This window comes from Cryptotermes secundus, unplaced genomic scaffold (genome assembly GCF_002891405.2).
Source record: "Cryptotermes secundus unplaced genomic scaffold, Csec_1.0 scaffold709, whole genome shotgun sequence".
NCBI classification, from domain to species: Eukaryota; Metazoa; Arthropoda; class Insecta; order Blattodea; family Kalotermitidae; genus Cryptotermes; species Cryptotermes secundus.
In genome coordinates, this window is record NW_019738358.1 from 151,005 (window position 1) to 173,415 (window position 22,411).

The 22,411-nt window shown below is 39.2% G+C and overlaps 1 protein-coding gene across 1 annotated transcript in view; it reads right to left on the reverse strand.

Moving 5' to 3' along the window:
- LOC111870868 (laminin subunit alpha) overlaps window positions 1–22,411 on the reverse strand; it is a 116,919-nt gene that overhangs the window by 51,710 nt on the left and 42,798 nt on the right. The window contains exons 15-27 of the mRNA XM_023863471.2: window positions 21,957–22,232; window positions 20,023–20,232; window positions 18,849–19,154; window positions 16,695–16,847; window positions 15,376–15,553; window positions 13,055–13,212; window positions 11,884–12,040; window positions 9,245–9,481; window positions 6,422–6,584; window positions 5,137–5,257; window positions 3,034–3,198; window positions 2,053–2,296; window positions 65–302 (exon numbers count right to left, since the gene is read on the reverse strand). Coding sequence (XP_023719239.1) covers window positions 65–302; window positions 2,053–2,296; window positions 3,034–3,198; window positions 5,137–5,257; window positions 6,422–6,584; window positions 9,245–9,481; window positions 11,884–12,040; window positions 13,055–13,212; window positions 15,376–15,553; window positions 16,695–16,847; window positions 18,849–19,154; window positions 20,023–20,232; window positions 21,957–22,232 — 2,606 coding nt within the window. The remainder of the gene's footprint in view (window positions 1–64; window positions 303–2,052; window positions 2,297–3,033; window positions 3,199–5,136; window positions 5,258–6,421; window positions 6,585–9,244; window positions 9,482–11,883; window positions 12,041–13,054; window positions 13,213–15,375; window positions 15,554–16,694; window positions 16,848–18,848; window positions 19,155–20,022; window positions 20,233–21,956; window positions 22,233–22,411) is intronic.

The following is a 22,411-nucleotide window of genomic DNA, read 5'->3' on the forward strand; positions in this document are numbered from 1 at the left end:
GGGAGGTAAACTAGCAGCAGAGTTTCTGGGATCAAAGTCGGAGCAATGTTCACAAGAAACTCACCTCGAAGTGATACTTCCCTCCCAGTAAGTGGCTCTGATGTAGATTGCCTGCAGTCTCTGCAGAACTTGCATCAGCTGTTCTCGAGTGGCTGGGAATCCTGTTGGAAGCACAAAATTGGTCTCCACAATGTCGACTGATGCTGCATATCTAGTTGTGGCAGCTGGCTGCTCCAGCGCAAAGTGCAACAAGTAGAGGTCACCACTGTACAGCATCACATCGGGTCGACTCAAAGCACCTCCTGTAAAAGAGAAGTTAATAATGTTTGAATGGCTTTGAATGGTCACTCCTCATAAATTTACCATTCACAACACTGTTTATCAGATATTATCTTTGTGCCTTTTCAGTTAATGATCTCATTTGTCACTGAAAGACAAAATATTCAAAACTGTCTGATTTCAAATGTAATCATAATTCTAAATACTAAAATGGCTATAATTTCTGTACAGAGTTCAGATTACTATTTAAGACTTAGAAATCAATGAAAAATTTATGGCATTTTAATAGTAAATTTAAATTTGGAATTCTTATTTAATCAGGCAAAAAATTACTGCTAAAATTAAAATAAAAACATTCTATGCAAGGTTGACTGCCTCTGTGGTCTAGTGGTCACAGTTCCTGGCTACAGATCTAGAGGTCCAGGTTCGATTCCCAGCACTACCAGATTTTCTGAGAAGTAGTGGAGCTCAAACAGGGTTCACTCAGCCTCATGAGGATAGCTGAGGAGCTACTTCAAGGAAATTACAGCTCTGGTCTAGAAAACTGAAATTAACGGCCGTGGGGATTCATTGCACTGACCACGCACCACCCTCTATCTGCTAAAGCTGGCACTAATTTCACCGACAAGCGGCAGTCACTCGGTCAGTATAGTGCACTTGCAGACTAGAACCACGGAGTTTTTTTGTTTTTTGTTTGTTTTGTTATGCAAGGTTTCTGCCGCTCATGGCAGGGAATATGTAAGTGATCATATTCTGGAATGTGATGCCATATAGTTTGGTAATGGGTAACAATATTTTGGAGGCAGTGGGTTCCTGTCCACCTAAAAACATATTTTTTTCAACACAAAGATAAAAGGTGAAGGCCGACAGTCAGTCCTGTTATGCTGCACATACAAATGTACTGTTGCAACGTTATTAAGGAAAATTACATTGCCATCTATTAAATAAGTATTCACAATACTGAAAAAGGTTTCAAGTAAAAGATGTAAATCTTACTGAGTTCTACAATCTGTTATTATGCATAAATATTTTTGATGAGTCATTTATGAGAAAATTGGTAATTTCAACATAAGTTTATTGTACAGTAGGCTTTACAGTATGCCACAGGTAAATTTGCTGTACAACATGGTGTTCTCTTATCAGTGAATATGAAGATTACTGCCTTCTGAAATGCATTACTTTGTAGTCTGCTGAAAAGGTACTAACATTTTGGAAGACATTTTCAGAGTAAATGATGAGGCAGCAAATTCCTCCAAAATATCAGTACCTCCCTACCATACTACATGGTGTCACATCCCAGAAGATAAGTAATCTTTTGCTTGTTAATGTTCGGTGTAAACTCAGATATCAAATTTTAATGAACTCCAATCTACGGTTTGTAACATAAAATATGCAAAGTAACAGACACAGTCATGAAGAACAAAATCTCCTGAACTGTACTGCCATTTAGTTTGGGGACAACCCAATGTTAAAGAAGAGCATGTCACCTCCACCTTCAGAATCGAAGAGTAAGCCAAGCAAGAAACAGGAGGGCAAGCTGAGCTCTGGCTGGGTACTTTTTTGCTTACCCTTCAACCCTGAAGATGAAAGCGATATGCTGTTTCGAAATGTGGGTCCACATTCAATAGACTACACAGCATTATATCCTGGAAGATGGAACTCTTCAAACATAGGCATGTCTATGCTATGCACTCATCTTATGCCCTTGGTGTGTATGAATTACACCTCCAAGAGGAAAGGAACTCCTGCTCAAGATATAAAGACACAATGTACCAAAGAGTCCAGTTGTGTAGAAGATGGTGTAGTTGAGAGCTCCTCCATATGCTACCAGTTTGTTGCCAAGGTACGCTGGTGATGCTGAGAAGTACACAACTTTCTGATGTGTGTCATCAGATGTCAGGTCCACCCCAATGCTGTGGCCTGAATCAAGTTGTTCAGGCTCAGTAATCAGATTCTCAATGTTCACCGTCTTTTCTACGTCTGCAACTGCCAGACTCCAGTCTCGCATATCCTGCACCTGCAAAATGGCATGGCATGGGGCAGGGGGTTAGTATCAAGTGGAAATGCAAGGAGGGTCAGACCGGGTCAGACACCTGAGCCCAGCACTGTGTTCTCAACAGTCACCACAAGTCTCAATGCCACAGAAGGTAATGAAAAATTCTGCCTGAAGCAGCATGAAACTCTATCTCAGCTATTATGAAATTTTGCTTCAGGTAGCAAGAAATTCTGCCCCCAAGTTCACAGGAGCCTGCTGCTACGTCTTATCCTCAGATAGAAGAATCCCGTCTACTCTCCCATTCTATTTCTATAAGATCTGTTTTGACACTATCCTCTCATGTATGTCTAGGTCTTGAAGTGGTCTCTTTCCTTCAAGTTTTACCATCCGAAATTTTTATGCAATTTTCTCTCATGTGTACTACATGCCACTTCAATATCTTCAGTCTGTGTCTGAGTCCCTGCGTATCATTTTGTAATATGCTGATTTTTATGGTGAGGAGTTGTTAAACTCTCAACCAATTAGCAAACTAGAAGACTATGCTTTGTCAGTTGTATGTGACTGCTTATTTAATAATTTACAGCTACCCTCCATACATGAAGGTGCTTATTTTCTGTAATATAATTTTTGGACATGTTTTCTGGGGGCAAACAAATGCATACATTACATGAGTAAACACAGTATCCTCTAAGCTTCAAGATTTGTCACAGTCACTATGTACGGACACATCGATATGCAGAGGTACGAGGACACAGTACCTGGGCCCTGTACAGCTGTGAGCTGGAGCAGCGTGTTGTCTTGCCTGAACAGAAGCACTTGGTGCAACCATCAGGGTTCTCCAGTTGGATGTTGAATGTTCCTTCCTTACATAAGTCACATGCCTGTCCCTCCACATTAGCCTTGCAGTAACATTCTGCAGTGAACTGAAAGTCAAATGGACATAAAATTGGTACTGGAATTTTAATTACATGCTCAGATTAGTGACAAGCTATGCAAATAAGTAATTAAAATAAATGAAAAGGTTTCTTGGGATATTAAGATTTCTGCCTTTGGTAATCTGATGCCACATAATCTGACTGATACATGTAAAGAGTTTCAAAGCAACCTGTAGCCTGAAGGCAGAGCAGGTTCCCCCAAAATTTTGGAACCTATCAAACTATATGGCATTACATCCCTGAAGACCATACTCTTAATATGCACTGGGGGAATCTGCTGTCTCTATCTTCAGCAGATGGAGACAGCACAGCTGTCAAAAAACACTTGCACCTATCTGACAAACTACAAAATGCCACACCCCAGTACACCATGATTTTAATTATCCTGTAATGAGAACCTCAGATCTCTTATTTATAGAAAACATTTCTCATTAAAGAAGAATAATGATATATGAACTGCAGGGATTACATAAATCACCAGTCACCACCCGCCAAAATTATTTTAGCATACTCTATCCATCTCAAATTTCATTTGGGAGAAATGAGTTGTCAAAACAGGATAAGTATGTAAAAGCTTGGAGGTTATCACAGTGGTAACTATGAATAGTACTGTCTTCTGGGATTTGATGCCATATAGTCCAGCAGAAGTTCACCAGGATGTGATGCTGTGTAGCCAACTGGATTACATGATGTTATATCCCAGAAGATAACATTCTTCATGCAGAAGCTTAACTGAGTCACTCACTGTATGACTGGCTGATCACAGACTACTGACTAGTGTTGCTCAGTCACTTGTTCACTCACTGTCCATTTTTTCTGACTAACTCACTAGTTGGCTATGCAAATTAACCAAGCACCTCTTGCTCATTTGTCTTTCAATATATGATATATATATTAGATTTGAGGTTCTCACAGTAGGAACTATGAAGAGAACAATCTTCTAGGTTGTAACACCATGCAGTTCAAATGAACTTCACCACCATTCATCCAAAATGTCGGTGCACTTTTTCTGAGCTACTGTATATGGCATTACAGCCTGGAAAACTGTACTCCTCATGTATGGTAGAATTCTTACAGCATGTATACCTTGTGCAGGCAGAAACACCTGTATTGTTTTGCTGTAACACAAACCCATATTTTTCATCACAGGCAGGTTAGCAACAGATTATTTGTATTCATCCATTTCTGCCTTTCTGTTCTCTTTGGCATTAAATACAACTATTATTCTGGACAACATCCACCATCTTGAGGATTTCAAACTGTTTCAGAAACTGGAGTTGATTCTGTTATCAGCTGCAAGGGAGGAAAGATTCCTATTCAGCAGGGACATCAGAAAGATGTCCAGTGATCAGAACTAGTTCCTTTAAATGGGTCCAAGTAAACAGAAACTGATGACAAAAACAGATCCTCTTTCCAAAACACTGTATTTGAAATTTAAGATGATGGACATTGTCTAGAATGAGTCTATTTTAAACCTGGACTGCCAACCCTCACCAGAGAACTACTGAAGTGAACGCAGGTTACACACAAAGTCATAATACTTCCCTAAACAACACTGAATGACTATAAGTATAAATTATATGAAAGCCTGTCATTTCTTTAGACATCATTATGTCACTTTTGATGCCATCTATTGAGGGAAATGCCATGCTAATTGATTAACAACAAGCAGATCTCTTTCACTGTGGGAGTTTAAAGGCAAGTATCCAGAGTAAATGTAAACGGGTCATGTTGCACAAACTGGTACGGCAGCATGGCAAAAAAACAAACAAACAAATTGAACCACTTTTGCATTATTTACTAACTGAAAATTTTTAGGAATTAAACTATGTTCATATAATTAATTACTGCTTGTGGGGCATTTTCTCATATGCAAATGCTATTATAATTCCCACATTTTACCAAACATTAATACAAGTCACAAACCTGGTCACAAATGTCAAGTGTGGTTCCCCTGAGGTCACAATCACACTGCTGGCAATATGGAAAGCTATGATGTCCTGCCACACAGCGGTCACATGTCCTCCCCACCACATTTGGTTTGCATCTGGATACATAAATGATCATGCTAGACTTTAGAGCAGAACATCTTTCAACAGAAATTCACAAAAAATCATGTGGAATGAAGACATAGTAATAAAAATCCTTAACCTTAGTCTGTAAGATCATGAAAACCACAAAAGTTGTTGATTAGCTGGAGTGGTTAACCCACAAGCATAGATTCATATGGGTCAAGTCTCATTTCTTCATACAGCCTTTTCAGTTTCAATTTGTTGCTTTCTCATTCCCACCTTTTTGGTTGTTTTCCAGTACCTTCATCTGGAATGTCCCACAGATTTATTTCCTATAAATTTTAATTCTAATGCCCTTCTCAGTATCCTCGTTCTAACCTTTCTTCTTAGACATCCAAGCCATCTCTCTTCTTCCTCTGCCAATAAAAATTTAAGTCCAATTTCTCTTCTAAAATTTCATTTCTAATTCCACCCCTTCTTATTTACCCCCAACTATCTCTCAGAAATGTCATATTCATTGTTGGAATTGAGCTTTGCTTCTCTCTGTAAGGCCTATGTTATATGTCAGTGTCAGTTTAAAACATACTCTACAGACTGCTGATTTGCGTTCTTTGGGGATACTCCAATCCATAATATTCTTTTCACAATTTGATATCTGTATTTTGTTATATGTGATGATAAAAAACATTCTATACGATAAATGATATAATGATACAAATTCCGTCCCAAGTGCAAACAATATATTATGTGTCCTTGATCTTGTTCACCTACACTACATGTTTCGGCCTCAGACGGCCATCATCAGGTGTATAACACTCACGTTGCTGTCACACTGCACTCAGCCCAAAATTTAACATTTATGTTGTTATCAACATCTACTTCGTTGATATCTGTCTGGATGTAGATTATTTTACACACGTTAATTTTGACGTATCTGTAGTAGCACTATAAAATCTTTAGTTCTAATTTTAAAATCCTTTAAAATTTTTTCTCTAAATTTTAAATTTAAAATTGTTAGGGTTACTCGCCCTATGTCTAAAGTGCTGCAGCGGCTAGTTCTTGTTACCACACTGTACAGGTGTTATCCTGTGTAGTCTTCCTGTGTGCATGCCGCTGTTATTCTTTACTACGTGTATTGTAAACATTCTATATATTAAATAAAGAAAACATCATGCCGCAATAAATAAGAGTGAACTTACTCGCAGCTGCCATTGGAAAGATCACACTGCAGGTTCCCGTGCACCACACCTAAAGGTTCACAGTTGCACTCTTCACAACCAATGATTGGGTCAAATCCATAAGTGTAGGCAATGCACTGATCACACTTCTCACCCGTTACCCGCACTGGACAGATGCACTCGCCTGTTATCAATAATTAAAACTCTTTATCACTATAGGCGAAGAAAAAAGCAATCAGCACTAAACTAGATATCACAGAGAATGGTAATACACGGCAAAGTTGTCCCTGTGCTTAATTAATTAAACATTATGGCATGAAGACACATGAGGGAGAGGAGGTACAGCTCCACCATTCTTGACCTCATCACTAGATGGAAGTAAGTCATCAGTTTCACTCCCCAGCTACTTTACGCCTGGGGAAAGAGGCCACAGTGCCTACCATATAGGAGTCTGGGTGGGCTCCAGATTTGATCTGGATGCTGTGGAATACAGAAAAATCTCTTGCCCCTACTGGGAATCAAATCCCATCCATCCAGTAGCCCATCACTATATCAACTGAGCTATCCCGGCTCCCCATAGAAAATGGTAATGGATTAGTTAGTTATTGGAGAGGGTGGGTTTCCCCATGCACTGAGACCAGTATTGGTCCATTGTGCTTCCCTCTATGATATTCTACCAGTCTCTATACCCTACCGATATTGGTGCGTGCCATTAGTCCCGACTGAGCCAGTGAGTTCAGCCTCTACTGGCTTGGTGGTATCTATAATGCTTCCCCCATCTATCAGAGGCGTTAGAGACTAATGTTGGGCGGGAAACGTCCTTGAATTTGGCTCAGTGACCTCCTTTGGAGATATGAGGTTCTTTTACGTGCCGTAAAGCTACGACACGGGATCCACGGCTTAAAGTCCCTCCCAGAGGACTTGTTCCCTGAATTTTTCCGCCCTTAAAAATTCCACGACCTCCGCCGGGTTTGAACCCACGTACCACGCATCATGAGGTGGGAACGTTACCTCTAGACTACGGAGGCCGCTTATGGTAATGGATTACTTATTCTTTTAAATATCAGCACTTATAAATATGTAATCCCCAATATTCCCCTTGAAGCAACCTTGGCTATATGAGGTTTCTGCAGTTTTTTAAATTAGTATCAGCATTTCATTAACTGTGCCACTGTACTATCATCCAGAGAAGAGACGAAGAAGCAAGGGGTGTGTAGAAATGATCAACCTTGGCATTTTTGTTGTTTATTTAATAATATATTGAGCCTCTGTGTACCAATGGTAATGGCAAGCATCCAACAATTATGCTGATATTTTCCCACTGTATGTGTGGATGGGCCGGTCACAGTAGCTGAGCAGTCTAAGGCATGTACTGCCTTCGCTTGCTTGGAAACCGGGATCATGGGTTCGAATCCCACTCAGGGCTTGGATGTTCAGTTTGTGTGTGTACGATATTTTTGTGTTTGTGTACAGGTAGAGGCCTTGCGGCGAGCTGATCACCCGCCCAAGGAGTCCTACTGAATGTGTAAGATCTAGAAAAACCGAAGTGAACGGAAAAGTTCATGGACATAGGCCTAAGCCCACTGGGGCCGTTAATTGCTGCCTTCTCACAATTGGGGGATAGCAGATGCTACAGATTATTAATATTGTGTGAAAATGTACAAGTATCAAAATAAATTGAGAACATGCCATAGATGGTGAAGATAATCAATTCTCTCAAGTCCTCATCAATATTTTCCCCTCCTTTTGGCACTACAGCCCCAATTTGGGCCTTGGCCGACCTCCATAGCTTCATCAAATTGTGTGAAGAATTATATTTATAGGCACGGATTTTGATCTTTGCACAAGTAACTGTGGTGATACTAGTTACTTCATATAACAGTGTTAAGAAGGACATTTCTGTTGTCACCAACTGATCATATATTTACAAACAACAGGATGTTAAGAAAAGGCAGGATATGTTTCTGTAAAATATTGTTAGAAAGCTGTTGATTGTGCAAATACAAACAGTTCTATGTATTCACTGGATACTTTTCTACACTTCATTGAGCAAGTTGGCTCAAGATGTAATGACTTGTTATTTTGGTGGTGTCAGAATAAAATATTGGCCAGGACACTGTCTGTCCCCACTGAGGTTTTCCACAGTCTTGTTAGTCCCTCCAGGCATAGGCTAGAATAGTAGATTAAATGAGGCCACAATCACATCTTGACACATTGCAGTAACTTCATTAATCCTTTAAGGGCTGAATTTCACCTGAATAATATATAAAATGCAGTTTGTACTTCACAGGAAACACATCACGTCTCTGCTACAAAGACCAGCCAGTTAATGCTGTTTAGGAAAATGGTTGCAGTTTATTGTGAGAACCACATGAAACACACAAATACAGTCTTTGGGAAGAATCCAAAGTTGTGGTATGTTAAAACATGTGGTACCACTGGGCTTTAAAGGGTTAATCACTATCATCCAATCATTCAATGCAATATTATTAGAATTACAGAAAGGACTATCAAATAGACTACTAACAAATAAATAAATACTCTACACTTCAGTCTTCAAATTATACAGCTAAATGAATCTGTGGAATTCCTCAGCTAGAGAAACAATGAAAGTTACTTGAAGTAGATTAACAAGATTTCATGTCAACAAGACAAGCACCTGAAATAGATTAACAATGTTTCATGTCAACGAGACAAGCACCTGAAGTGGATTAACAAGATTTCATGTCAACAAGACAAGCACCTGAAGTAGAGTAACGAGATTTCATGTCAACAAGACAAGCTCACAGCGACATTATTTTTCACTACAATCAGAAGTTACAATAATTTCTCCTCAAACTTTACCTGTATAAGTTTCACAAAGAGCAGTTGAAGGACAGTCACATGGTTTACAGTCAGGAAAACCATAGAATCCAGTACGACAGGCTTCACAACGTCGCCCAATAACATTTGGCTTGCATGGACACTGGCCACCGAACTTTTCACACTCGAAACTGAGTGATCCATCAAAATCACAATGGCATGGCAAAGCTCCATTATTGTAGTCCGCAGTCAGGGAGAACACAGCATCATTGCAGAAACCTGAAAAGTAACAACATGAACTGGAAATTAATCAGAACTGCACCATAGCTGATTGTGTTATCCATATTACAGGGAGAATTCAATCATGCATTTTTTGTGTTTCACAATTTTATGCACTTTTAATTTGGCTCCAGCCAAAACATTAAAATATAACAATTTTTATCTTCCATCAAATTTATGTCTTGCCCAAATTTATGCTTCATTTTTTAAGTTATTATCCTTAAAGAACAAACTGATATTGTACAAACGCATAATTAAACCTATATGGACATATGGAGTTCAACTGTGGGGCTGTGCAAAGCCATCAAATACACAAATCATCCAAAGGCTACAGTCCAGAGTTCTACGAACAATCACCAACGCACCCTGGTACGCCTCCAATCGGACGCTCCACAACGACCTGCAAGTCCCATATGTAACAGACGAGATACAAAGATTAGCTCTACTCTACAAACAACGGCTACAAGGACATGACAACAGATTAATTGAAGAAATAAGAAACCCTCCCAACGTTGCATGGAGACTGAAGAGACAGTGGCCATCCAACCTTCCGAAAAGATTAGGTTAAGCAATAAATTCTAGCATCAATTGTGCTTAAGAGCATTGACGCTGGTTGATTCTCTACTCACATTCCTACTTTTAACCAATTTACTTATTGCTCCTTACTGTAGTGAGTAGTTTGTAAATTCACAAAGAAATAAAAAAAAAATTTAAGTCCTGACAGTAGAAATTAGCATGATTTTAAGTTTACAGCATTCTACTTTGGAAGATTCAAAGAACTGCTGGCAATATGCCAATCATATTCAAGGTGTGCCATAGCAAAGTAAGTTTACTGTCATATGTTTGTGAGCAGACCCAGAGTTTGGATTGATAGATGGATTTATTGGACTCTTATAACTACAAGTAGTAACTACAGGTAACTATAACACAGTCACTAATTTATACACTTAAAAAATCATTATATCACATGTTGAGTTTCAGTCTGTTACAATATTCTCTATATATTCCTCAGTTACAGGTCCCAACAGTGGAGCTTCTTCTTCTCTTGTGCTTACATCATTAATGGCTGGCTACCATCTCACAACTGGTTCTCAACTGTTGACTCTAAAACAGAACTAGCCAACTAACTGTCCAGTATCTTCATTATAAGGCCTCAGCATGAACCACATGGAGAAAACTGCTTCCAACAGGTCTTCTATTGTTGTGTTTGTATCCATTCTTGCAGATTCATGTTTATCAAGCTGTCCCCAAGTAATGGCTGGCTTCTTCGGTCATGTCATATTATTTTTCACAGAGGCCTACCATCCAACAACATTCACAATGATGACATAAATACCACACAAAATCGAAACAGTATACACACACAAGGATAGTAAACCCACCAAGTCAACAGTGGAAATAACAACTGGACCAACTCCAATCAATATGGAGACCACACAGAGAAGGGACAATTCAAGAGATCATGCAAACCATGGTACAACACAGAGGACACAGAACCACTGCAGCAAATGTGTTCATCTCCACCATGCACATTACTAAGTGAATCAACTGTAAAACTTTAAAACTTAAATCAAATCAACATTTTGAAAATTTCTAGATATTGTAACACTAATTCATTACAATTTTTGCTGGCACTTCTCAAAATGGTGTAAATTCACAGATGGTTGTCAAATTTTAGATTATTTATTAGCAGACCATACACACTTGGTTATGTCTATGGGCCTGACCCATAGTGAAGGAGTCTTCGGCTAAAGACTGCAACAGACCGAAATTGTCACCAACCACCAAAATGCAGCAAGAAGCTATAGGTTATTACAGAAAATTTAATACACTACAATTAAAACCTTGTGTTAGTGAGTAAATACCATCTAAAAATCTGCAGACTTAATTTGGATCAAAGTCTCTAGCCACAAACAAACACCTGACACAGTTTTCTTGTCAGTAAATAAATTATGAATTTGGGTTATGTGCTATTTGTTGCAATGTGGTGTATACTAAAAAAACATTATTAATCAGCAAATCTAATTGCCAGGTCATATTAAGCTTGGTTATGTGAAAAGGAAAAATGCAATTTTGAATCCTTTAGAAAAGCACAAAAAAGAATTATGTGTATGTGTGCATGCACGTGTGTAGAAGTGAGGGTAGAAACTGCAATTAAAGCCCTACAGATAGATTTTAATAGATGCGTTCATACATACAAAATTGTTTCCAGAGAGCAAGAATGTGACAGTCCAAAACTGTAGGGCAAAATTTGTGTGTATGGCTGCATATTAGGCTAATTATGCTTCTGTTTCATTTGATAATGTGACTCATACAGCTGAATGCTGCAGTTATAGAGCAGTAAACCAGGCTCAACTAAAAAATTTATATCATGATTGGCTATGAGACTCCTAATACCCTACCTTCTGTATAATTATCCATGAAGAAGTGATTATGGCCACAATCTTTGATGAATGCTCCTGTATTATCCACAGGCTCCTCAGACAGTACATTTTCAGAATACTGTTCAGCTGGGATCACCAACACATAGTCCAGCCATACACCCTTGTGACTTGCCTCCTGTAAAAACATTCCATCCAAATAACAATTGTATCCTGCATCTCCACTTTAAAGAGTTTCTCATATTGAATGGGTAAGAGCATGAATACATTCTAGAAAAATACTACTCTATAATAAATATACTAAGAATGAAGAAAAATGGAATAACAAATCAAGAATTGAATAGCATAGAAGTAACACTCAACACTGAAATCAGATTTCAGATTTGAGGTACGAAGAACTTGTGTGAACTGATGTTTCAGAGAAATGTATCGCCTTCATCTTCCAAAACATCGGTTCACACAAGCTCTACATGATGCCATGTCCCGCAAGACAGCATCCTTCAGATAAATCCTTGTCTTCTTACTTGTCTAGCATCATTTCTATTTTATATGAGTTCATAGATAAAAACTCTCCACTCTCTTTTTCATCTAACAATCTCATTCACAAATTTCATTTCTAATTATACCCCTCCTTGACTTTCCATCAATTTTCTCAAAAAATTTCAAACAATTAGAAATCAAATTTACAAATTGGCTAGAACTGAAAATTTGTTATCAGAGCCAGAAAAGGGACTATTACAGTGTTCCGGCCAAATAGAAATAATGGATGGAAGAAGGATACTGGGAGAGGAATTAGAATAATGAGACATAATGCATGACCCAGGACAAGAAGGTTTAGCCAGTTACTGGGTGACACCAGAAAGAGAGAGAAAAAAAAAAAGAGTTGAAAATACATCCAACCCTTCAGGCACTAGTAGGGCACATATCCATAAGAAAAAGCATTGTTTTTGTATTCAGGAGCTCAAAAAAATGTAAATCCATCAAAATTTTGAAACTCATTTTTTGCATGGTCACATTATTTTCCCATATATATAATGTGTATAAAACAAAGTGTGGGGAAAGACTGTGGGAAGAGAGGAGACCGAAGATTTTTCATTTGATTTACATATATGGAAATGACATGAGAAGGAGAAGAAACTATATTATTCTCCTTCATACACATTTAAGCATTTCCACACATTCATCAGCAAACCTTCAGTGTGAAAACGAAGTTCTCTGTCAGCTGAAAGTAAGAGTCGCCATCAGCCTGCTTAACAATTGAGCGGCACCCAGAATTGGAGGGGCAGTGCTGAACAGGTAGTTTAGCTTCATAGAACTGACCATTATGCACCAGCACTTCCAGGTCAAACTCTGGAACACATGCCAGTGTTATAAATACCTTACTACAAACCATGATTAGCTACAGCTACATGAATGTAAATGTAAAGATATACTGTTCTTCTCACTGTTCACACTCAGAAATGTGGTTTTACAGCTCCCACAAATCTACACTCCAGTTCTGACCAATATAGGAACTGCTGTGTATTATTTATGTGTCACTCACTCATTCACCTCCATGTTTAATGCAACTTTAAACTGTTCACAATCTCTCTTTAATCTAAAGTAACATTAACCGTTCAGCGTGGTTTGACGTGTATGTTTCGTCAGGTATTTAAATCGTCTGGGGGGGTTCGACGTGTATGTTTCGTCCAGCTGCACACCTATGTTATAACGCCCATAATAATTGATGGATTTGCTGTAGATTGTTAGATTTTTCACTGGCCTGTTGTCAGGAGTACCGTATTTAATGACACACGAGTTCAGCTGCGCTAATTCATCGTTACATATGCCTGTCTTGCAGCAAAGTTCCTGTTGCTCTTGGGAGAGGTTTAGTCGGTCCAACTGTAATGGATGGCGTGTTTTCTTTCCTATGAAGTTATAAACAGCAGAGACGTGATATGTGCTGTGTTTATAATATCATATTGCCCTGAGCTGGCCACACTAACACACTCAATTGGAATTCTTAGAATAGGGATGTCTAAAAATTTATTCTTGCATGATCGATTGATTTTGCACAGTATATAGCACCCAGTTCTTAGAAAAACGTCACGAATTAAGGCAGAACACTGTGGTCACCCCCTGAGACGATACGGATGTGTGTGGGGGAGGGAAAAGAACTCATTCCTTCATGTATTATCGCTCCAGTTGACTCCATTTTATCGTATTGACCTTGGTGGTCGTTTCGAGGGATGACCATAAATATTTTTTTGAGCCAGCTAAGCTCTGCTTTCGTTCACTACATACCAGCCAGTTCTTAGAATAACTTCATGAATTCTGTGGTCACCCCTACGACGTCTTATGCCGCCAAAATGGATGGAAAATGAAACGCAGAAGCACCAACACTTGTTATGATAACATAAAGGTTGAATTTACTGCAGCTAATCTGCCTAGCGATACGACTCACGGAGAGACATTTCTTCTTATATTTCCCCCACGGGGAAGTAGGCAAGGCCACACAGAAGATGTTTTGTTTACGGAAAAAAGAGCCAAATGAGAGATACGCAGTACTGGTATGGTGATGTGAGTCAGCGCTGTGTATAGTAGAATGCTTCAATGCGTGCAACACTCCGCTCAAATTCTGAACCACCACCGAGATACCGGGCGCTCATATTATAAGGCAAAGTTATAAAACAATCTTTTAAGATCATTTTAGTGAAAGTTTCATGCTTCAAGGCGTACGATACACTGCTCAAATTCTAAACGAACTGCTTCCATTGCCGAGATACCGGGCGCACATATTATAAAGCAAAGTTATAAAACCACCTTTTAAGATCATTTTAGTGAAAGTTTCATGTTCCTATCTCATAGAATTTAAGAACAATGATGAATAAATCATTTTCGAGCAAAATTTAAATGGCCGGCTGAATATATTACCGCCGGAGACGCGGCCGCGGAATTTAAATGACCGCGCCAAAGGGTTAAAATCCCCTCAATGGCTGCATGTTTCAGCCTTATTTGGCCAACGTCAGGTAACTGTTTGCTTTTTGAAACTGTCGCACTGCACTAGATCATACGTCAATATATTTACATGCTGTTGCATATCACTGTCCACACTAAAATGCAGTTGTCTGAGAATAAAACTCATTCTTCATTCTGCGTTATTTTCCTTTTGTGGCATCCATGTTTGTGCCCCTTTCACATGTATGTTCTCACTAGTTGGGAATATGTCCACTAAATTGAAGAGAGGCTGTGAACAGTTTTATTTCGCATTAAATATCGAGGTGAATCAGTGAGTGAGATATCAGTGCAACGGGATGCTCAAGTATAATATTATAATGTAAGCATATTCTCTAACATAATAAAGTGAATGTATAATGAAACTCAGATTTAAGAGAAAAATTACATTCCAATTGTGTATTGCAGGATATTCATACGCTGTTAGACAAGAAAGGACGATATACTCTGATGTGCACAGAGAAATAATTTCTTCTCGTACACTATAAATGCAGAGCCTATGTTCATCTCATGGCTCACCTGGGTGGTCTGGCTGGTAATAGTGTACAACAAACACATACTGCCCAGGGTGAGGCACCTTCCCACTGACATCAATCATGGAGTCTCTATGGTCGAGGTAGACAAGACCTGTGTTATTGTCATACACTCCTGGTAGGACTTTGGCCAACCGCAGTTCATTGGCGTACTCAAACTCTACCTGCAACATAAAGGAGGCATTGACTATGATAACTGTCAAATTACTGCAAACACTTATCAAAAGCAAACTATTTGAATTAGCATCCATTGTTTAGCTTCTGTCAAAATTGCAACACTTTTTACATTCTACACTTCAACACTACATGTTTCAGCCTCAGCCATCTTCAGGTGCTTTTATGTTACAGATATTATATTAAAACTGTGTTAAAAACTGCTACACTGTTTTAATTCATGTTAAAATCAAACACTGTAGTCTTCTTAAGTAAAACGAGATAAAATCCTTTATAAAATTTCTGTTGCATATTATTTCACCTCAGCTGGGGTGTCAGCAACCTTGATACATTTACGAAAATGAATCACAGCTACAAGTTCTAAGAGTGCAATAAATCCAATTAGCAATCCAAAGCGCATGTCTAGTCACTAACACATGATAATACATTAAGATTTCACTAAGCGGCCTCCGTAGACTAGAGGTAACATTCCCACCTCATGACTCGTGGTACGCGGGTTCAAATACCCGGCGGAGGTCGTCGAATTTTTAAGGGCGGAAAAATTCAGGGAACAAGTCCTCCGGGAGGGACTTTAAGCTGTGTGTCCCGTGTCGTAACTTTACGGCACGTAAAAGAACCTCATATCCCCAAAGGGGATCCCTGAGCCAGATTCCAGGACGTTTCCCGCCCAACAATAGCCTAAGGCCTCTGATAGATGGGGGAAGCATTATAGACACCGCTAAGCAAGTGGCCGAACTAGCTTGCTCGGTGGGACTGATGGTACGCACCATTTATCGGTAGGGTAAAGAGACTGGTAGAATATCATAGAGGGAAGCACAATAGATCAAACTGGTCGCGGTGCATGGGAAACCCACCCTCTCTAAATAACTAACTAACTAACTAAGATTTCACTATTCATGCTGTGGTCTTCTAGATTAACGCTGTGTAGTCTAGTGGGTAGGTACCAACATTTCAGGAGAACACACTCCTTTAATCTTCCTCTCTACCCTGAAGATGGAAAAGTACATTCCCCTGAAACATTTGTAACTACCTACTAAACTGTATGGTGTCATATCCCAGAAAACCATAGCTTTAAAACTCATCATCAGGAGATCATCAAATTTCAAACAAGAAATAAATAGTTATCTGAACCTTCTTGGAGTCAGGAGGTGTCAAGAATAAAGCCTGGATGCACTTTCCATCCTTTCTTATGCAGGCAGGCTTTGGTTGTTGGTAGTCAAGAGACCACTGATCGTATGGGATTGCCACCAACGATTCGATGCCCACATTGGAATTGTTCTCTCCCTGGAAACATGACAACAATAAGAATGAAAGCAGTCTAAAATGTAGGAAAAATTCTGTGAGATATATAATAATTATTAATCTGCACAGAGCCAGAATATAATATAAGAGTGGATCAATGGAAGGGCATTTTGTGGAAATCATAGACAGAGACAGGAAATGCATAAGTCATTCTATTTATTCTATTCATAGTCATTCTATTAGTTTTAGAAAAAAGTGTACCTTCAAAACCACAAACACATTTAAAAATAGGGCCAAGCCTCTGATGACGTATCATACTGTAGGCAGTTTGCTCTTTGAATTCACTGATTTTCTTTCAAAAATTTAATTAAGTAAGCAAAATAAAGTGAAATGGCTCTGTACTTAAGCACTGGTTCATGATGACGTACAGAGGGCAAGGAGATACAGGTCCACATGTTTAAACCTCTACACCAGATGGAATTTCATACTCAAAACAGGAAGAGAATTCCAATTACACATTTCACAGGAGGCTGACTAGCCCCAGAGGAGGTCTGGAAGCTGTGCAGAAGAGACATCCCTGCCTTACCCAGGAATCAAACCTTGCTCCTATAGCCACTAGTGAGAACTGATCCATGTCAGCTCATTTTGAGGACTTAATAGGAGTAGAGCTTTCCCATAGACTCAGGGCTTGATTATCTGGATATATTAAGAAATGAAGTTTCCTTTCAAAATCCAGTTAAGTTAAGCAGAAAATTCAATATAAAATTAGTGTATTCTGCAGATCTCAACACCTACTACTGCTATCCCCATTCTTTTGTAGCAGTTAGAGGTGCAGAAATTTCTACTATATTTCTAATCCTATGAGAGAAATACTTGAGCCAGGATAGTGCAGTCAGCATAGCGACTGGCTACAGGCTGAAAGGTCAGACTTCAAGTCCTCGTAGGGGTAAGATTTTTCTTTCCTCCATGTCATCCAGACATGCTCTAGGGTCCCCCCACCCTCCTACGTGAGGGGTACTGCAGTATTATTATATCCTGATTACATTATCAATTATTTTCACATTAATCATTTTTGGAAAGCAAGCCAGGATAGCTCAGTTGTCATAGTGACAGACAATGGGTTGGATAGTTAGGGTTCAACTCCCAGCAGGAGAAAGATTTCTCCCCTCTTCATAGCAGTTGGACCAGCTCTGGGGCACACCCAGCCTATCAAATAGGTATTGGAGGGGGGCACTCTTTCCATGGAGGTAAAGCAGCAGGGGCATGAAGCTGGCAACTCACCTCAACCTGGTGACATTGTGAATAATGGTGATGCCATACTTCCACTTCCCCTTACATCTTTAAGGTGTGATGCTTAGTTAAGCATGGGGACAAATCTGCCTTCCTTTTGCCTTCATGCATAATTTCACCTTAAGGGCAAATATTTCTAACCTGATGAAAAACCAGATGTTCTCTATTGATTGTGATCTTCTGGACTGTGTCACTATACAGTCTTGTTGGTAGATACCAATATTTCAGAGGGACACACTGCCTTCATCTTTAGGGTTAAAATGGGATGAGCAAAGATGTGATCAAGTTATACCAGCAGGTTGCAAGAAATATAATTACTCTGTTCCAGAGGAAGGTGGGACAGGGTGGAGCCTGGTCGAGGCCACCACAAATTATGGACTAAACCTGCACGAGAGAGGAACTGATTGCAGACTGAGCCAATAGGAAAGGTGAAAAGGAACTGCAAGAAAAAAATACCCTTATTAGGGACAAGAATAGTTAAGTTACAGAAATTACATTAAATTGTGAGAAAAAAACTGTTTTATTAACCTTATTCCATCTTCTCTTCCAAACCTTCAGATATGAGTAACAGCGTAACCTGCAACATGTTCACTTGCTCACTCTACTCACTCTGCCCCTGATGATGGAGGCAGGAAGTTGCGCCAAAACATCAGTATCCACATATAATACTGCACGGATTCATGCCCAGAAGAACACAATCTGAACACTCACTTCTGTGAAGACCTGAACACGTAAGCAATGATCTGCACTTACCTTGAGCACTGGATTGATAAAGTTGCTGTCAAACTTGAACACAGCAATGCGTCCCTGCCTGTCCGTCACTGCCTGTCTACAGAGAGATGTGTAAGGGCAAGCATACAGGGTTGCCCGCCCCTTATCTCTGCCCCGCTGTGTCCTCGTTTCTATATGCACTGTAGTGGTTGAACGGTTATTAACAGGTGTCAGGTAGTTGATGAGAAGAACATGGCGCCCTGGTTTGGAAACTCGCAAGTCAAGGTAAATCTCAGGTTGATCTTTGTTCAGCAAAGGGAGGTCATTGGTGTTCAGTTCTCGCAGATGCTGCAATCATAATGAGCAATGGAATTTCAAATTGTACATAAGTTTCTACAGAAATTTTAGAAAATTCATATAGTGACGTCCTTGTTTAATGATCTATGAGGGGATATCTTCTCTTACTCTATATTGAAAGCTTCATGAACTGAAGTTATCCAAAATTACATCAAGAAATTGTTAATTTTTTACCAGGCTTAGTGCATATTATGATAAAACAATTTATCTATAAACTTATTTAAAGAAATTATTTCTACACAAATAAATACTATGATATAATAAATAATATGTGATAAAATTCCTGCCCATTTCTTCATTTCAGACCACTGAGAATAATGTACAGCTGTGTATTAATACAAGGGAAAGTTACACAATGTACATGTGGAAAATTAAGTGTATGGTGATAATTCTGAAGTAATAGCTATTACAGAAATTTATAAAACATCTTATTCCATTCTCTTTGGTACCTGAGGGTCAAATCAATGACTCCTGACGGTTACAACTGGTCAAGCTTTGATTGAAAGAAATGTATTTCTGCCATTTAAAGTTAATGCTGAACTAGTACATGGCCATTGTGATGTTCTGCTACCAGTTGAAGAAAAAGGAAGGTTAGCTATTTTTTTAAGTTAAATATTTTCTCTAGAGAGCAGCACAGCTTAGTGCATCCTGTTATTTTGTCAGGTTATTATCATATTACAAATTTCACTGCTTTCCAGTCAAGTTACTGAAGTTTGGGTACTTTGGACAGATATTGTTTTTAAGAACTTCCCAATGACACTTCAACGGGCCTCATGCTAATGAGATAGGCACCATCTGCAATAAGTGAAGTACTTTTTGTACGTTTAGCATGAAAGTGAAACGAAAGACTTTAAGTTACCTGCTCATCTCTGAAGTACACATCCAGTGGTTTCCGTTCCTCATTCACAACGCGATACCCTCCCCCACCACGCACCATGTCAAACTGTGTCAAATTCGGATAGCTGAAATGGCGACAGAGTTCTCTATTGCCAACTTCACATGGAGTGTAGACTTGGTCTACTAATAATGTTGCCTCGTAGAAAGCAGCTGGCAGAAGCACAAAATAATCCTGCACACACAATTAGCTACAATCAGCCAGTATTCACCAGTTCATAAGAATCTGTACATCAGAGCAATAAACTTGACTCTTGCTATATATAAACCGCATCTATGGTCTAGTGGTCAGCGTTCCTAGCTACAGATCCAGAGGTCTGGGTTCGATTTCCGGCGCTACCAGATTTTTTCTGAGAAGTAGTGGGTATGGAACAGGGTCCACTCAGCCTCGTTATGATAATTGAGGAGCTATTTCAACGAAATAGTGGCTTTGGTCTCGAAAACTGAAATTAACGGCCGTAGGGATTGTTGTGCTGACCACATGACACCCTCTATCTGCAAAAGTTGGCACTAAACTTCACCGACAAGCGGCAGTCGCTCAGTCAGTATAGTTCGCTTCCAGACTAAAATTACCGAGTTTTGCTTTTGTTTGGCTTGTTATACATATTTTCCATACCCACAATTTTATTTCAGTATCAAAAGAAACATCAATGTCCAGTTTATGGCAAAGGCAGAAGCCACTGCACTTACCCACTGAGTTATTCAAACAGTTTTCCTGACTGAGCTGCCCCAACATATTTATTCTGACATGTTAGTTTCTATCCCACCTCCACCATGCTCAGTGTTTATCCAGCATTTTTTCCACTTTATGCATTTTCAACATATGCAGCAATGTTATAATTATTAATGGATATAGTACTGAAAATTAATCACACTGCCACTTTTTCATTTACTGAAACAAAGTTTATGAAGGGCTGAATATACCACTAAGAACAATATATTAGTTTCTGAATAAGAGAAGTAGACATAAATTAACACAAATAATTACTATACAATTTTCACTGCATGGTTTCTCATAACGAAAAACCTATGTCACAGCACTCACTATATTTGATGGGACAGTTCTATCAATATATCAAAGTATGTTTCCTTGTGTGACAAAATTTTGCATCCATTGCAATGAAAGGTTAGTCTATTTCTATAATGGTGAAAGTGAAGTTGGCCATATTCAAATAATTAAGCACTATGCCATGAAGGCGGATGGGGGAGTGGATGTATAGAGCCATGTTTTCTTTACCTCAGCACTAGTTGGAGATGAGTGGTCTGCTTCCCGCCCTGGCCACTTTACCGCTAGGGTAAGAGCCCCCAGTACCAATTGGATAGGAGGCTGGGTGCACCCCAGAGCCAGTATGGACGACGTGGGGAAATGAAAATTCCTGACCACACTAGGACTCAAACTCCAGCCCCTACTTCATCCAGCTCGCAGCCAGTCAGTATACTGACTGTGCTATCCTGGCTCCAGTCTATTTCTGTACCTTTTCTAATTTATATGTTACTCTATGCAGCATAATGTTTTTGTAATATTTGTCACTTGTCACTATGTCACCTCCATGAAAAACTAATCTCAGTAAGTTACAATAGCACCTAAAGATAGCAGAAATAAAGAATATTTCAGTTGTAGAAAAGTGTTGACATTTGCCAAATGAAAGGTGCCTCTAGACTGTTGTTGTTGTAGTCTGTTGTCTTCAACATCATTGATGTTGTGCGTATTCTACCCAGATGTCTTCCTTGAATTGTAGCCAGAGATGGATTATGTCAAATTTTCCTGTTGAATTTTTGGTGGACATTCCTAGCATGAGAGCCTTCTTTTGTGTTCAATCTGCATTAACTTCTAATCCAGTGAAGTCCAAGTGTATAGCTACAATTATCACAAGACAAAGAGGGCCTTACAGTACTTACCAGAAATAAGCTCTTCTTATTTTTTATGCTGACAGACCAATGGCCAGGATTCATGACAAGAGGAGACGGGATGATGCCCGATGGACCAGACACAGTAGTGAAGACTGGCTCACGGGATGGTTTGAACTGCACCAAGAAGTTCTGTTCTATGTCATTAGGATTGTCAGGTGTGATGGTGATGGCACCCACTATTGGTTCCGGGCTTGGATTCTTATAGCGTAGCACCATGCGATATAACGATGGCTTTGAGATGTATACATCCTGGATTATCTCATTCTAGAACAATTAAAATTGTCAGATATGTAAATCTGTCACTGTATTCAGCTGGCACTTGCTGTAACAATCATAAAGTTAAATTCAGAGATACAAACATTTGCATTTCATTCTGTGGGCATTCTTTAAACAGTTAGAGGCCTAAATAAATTAAGTATATGCACAACTCATAATTTTTAGAC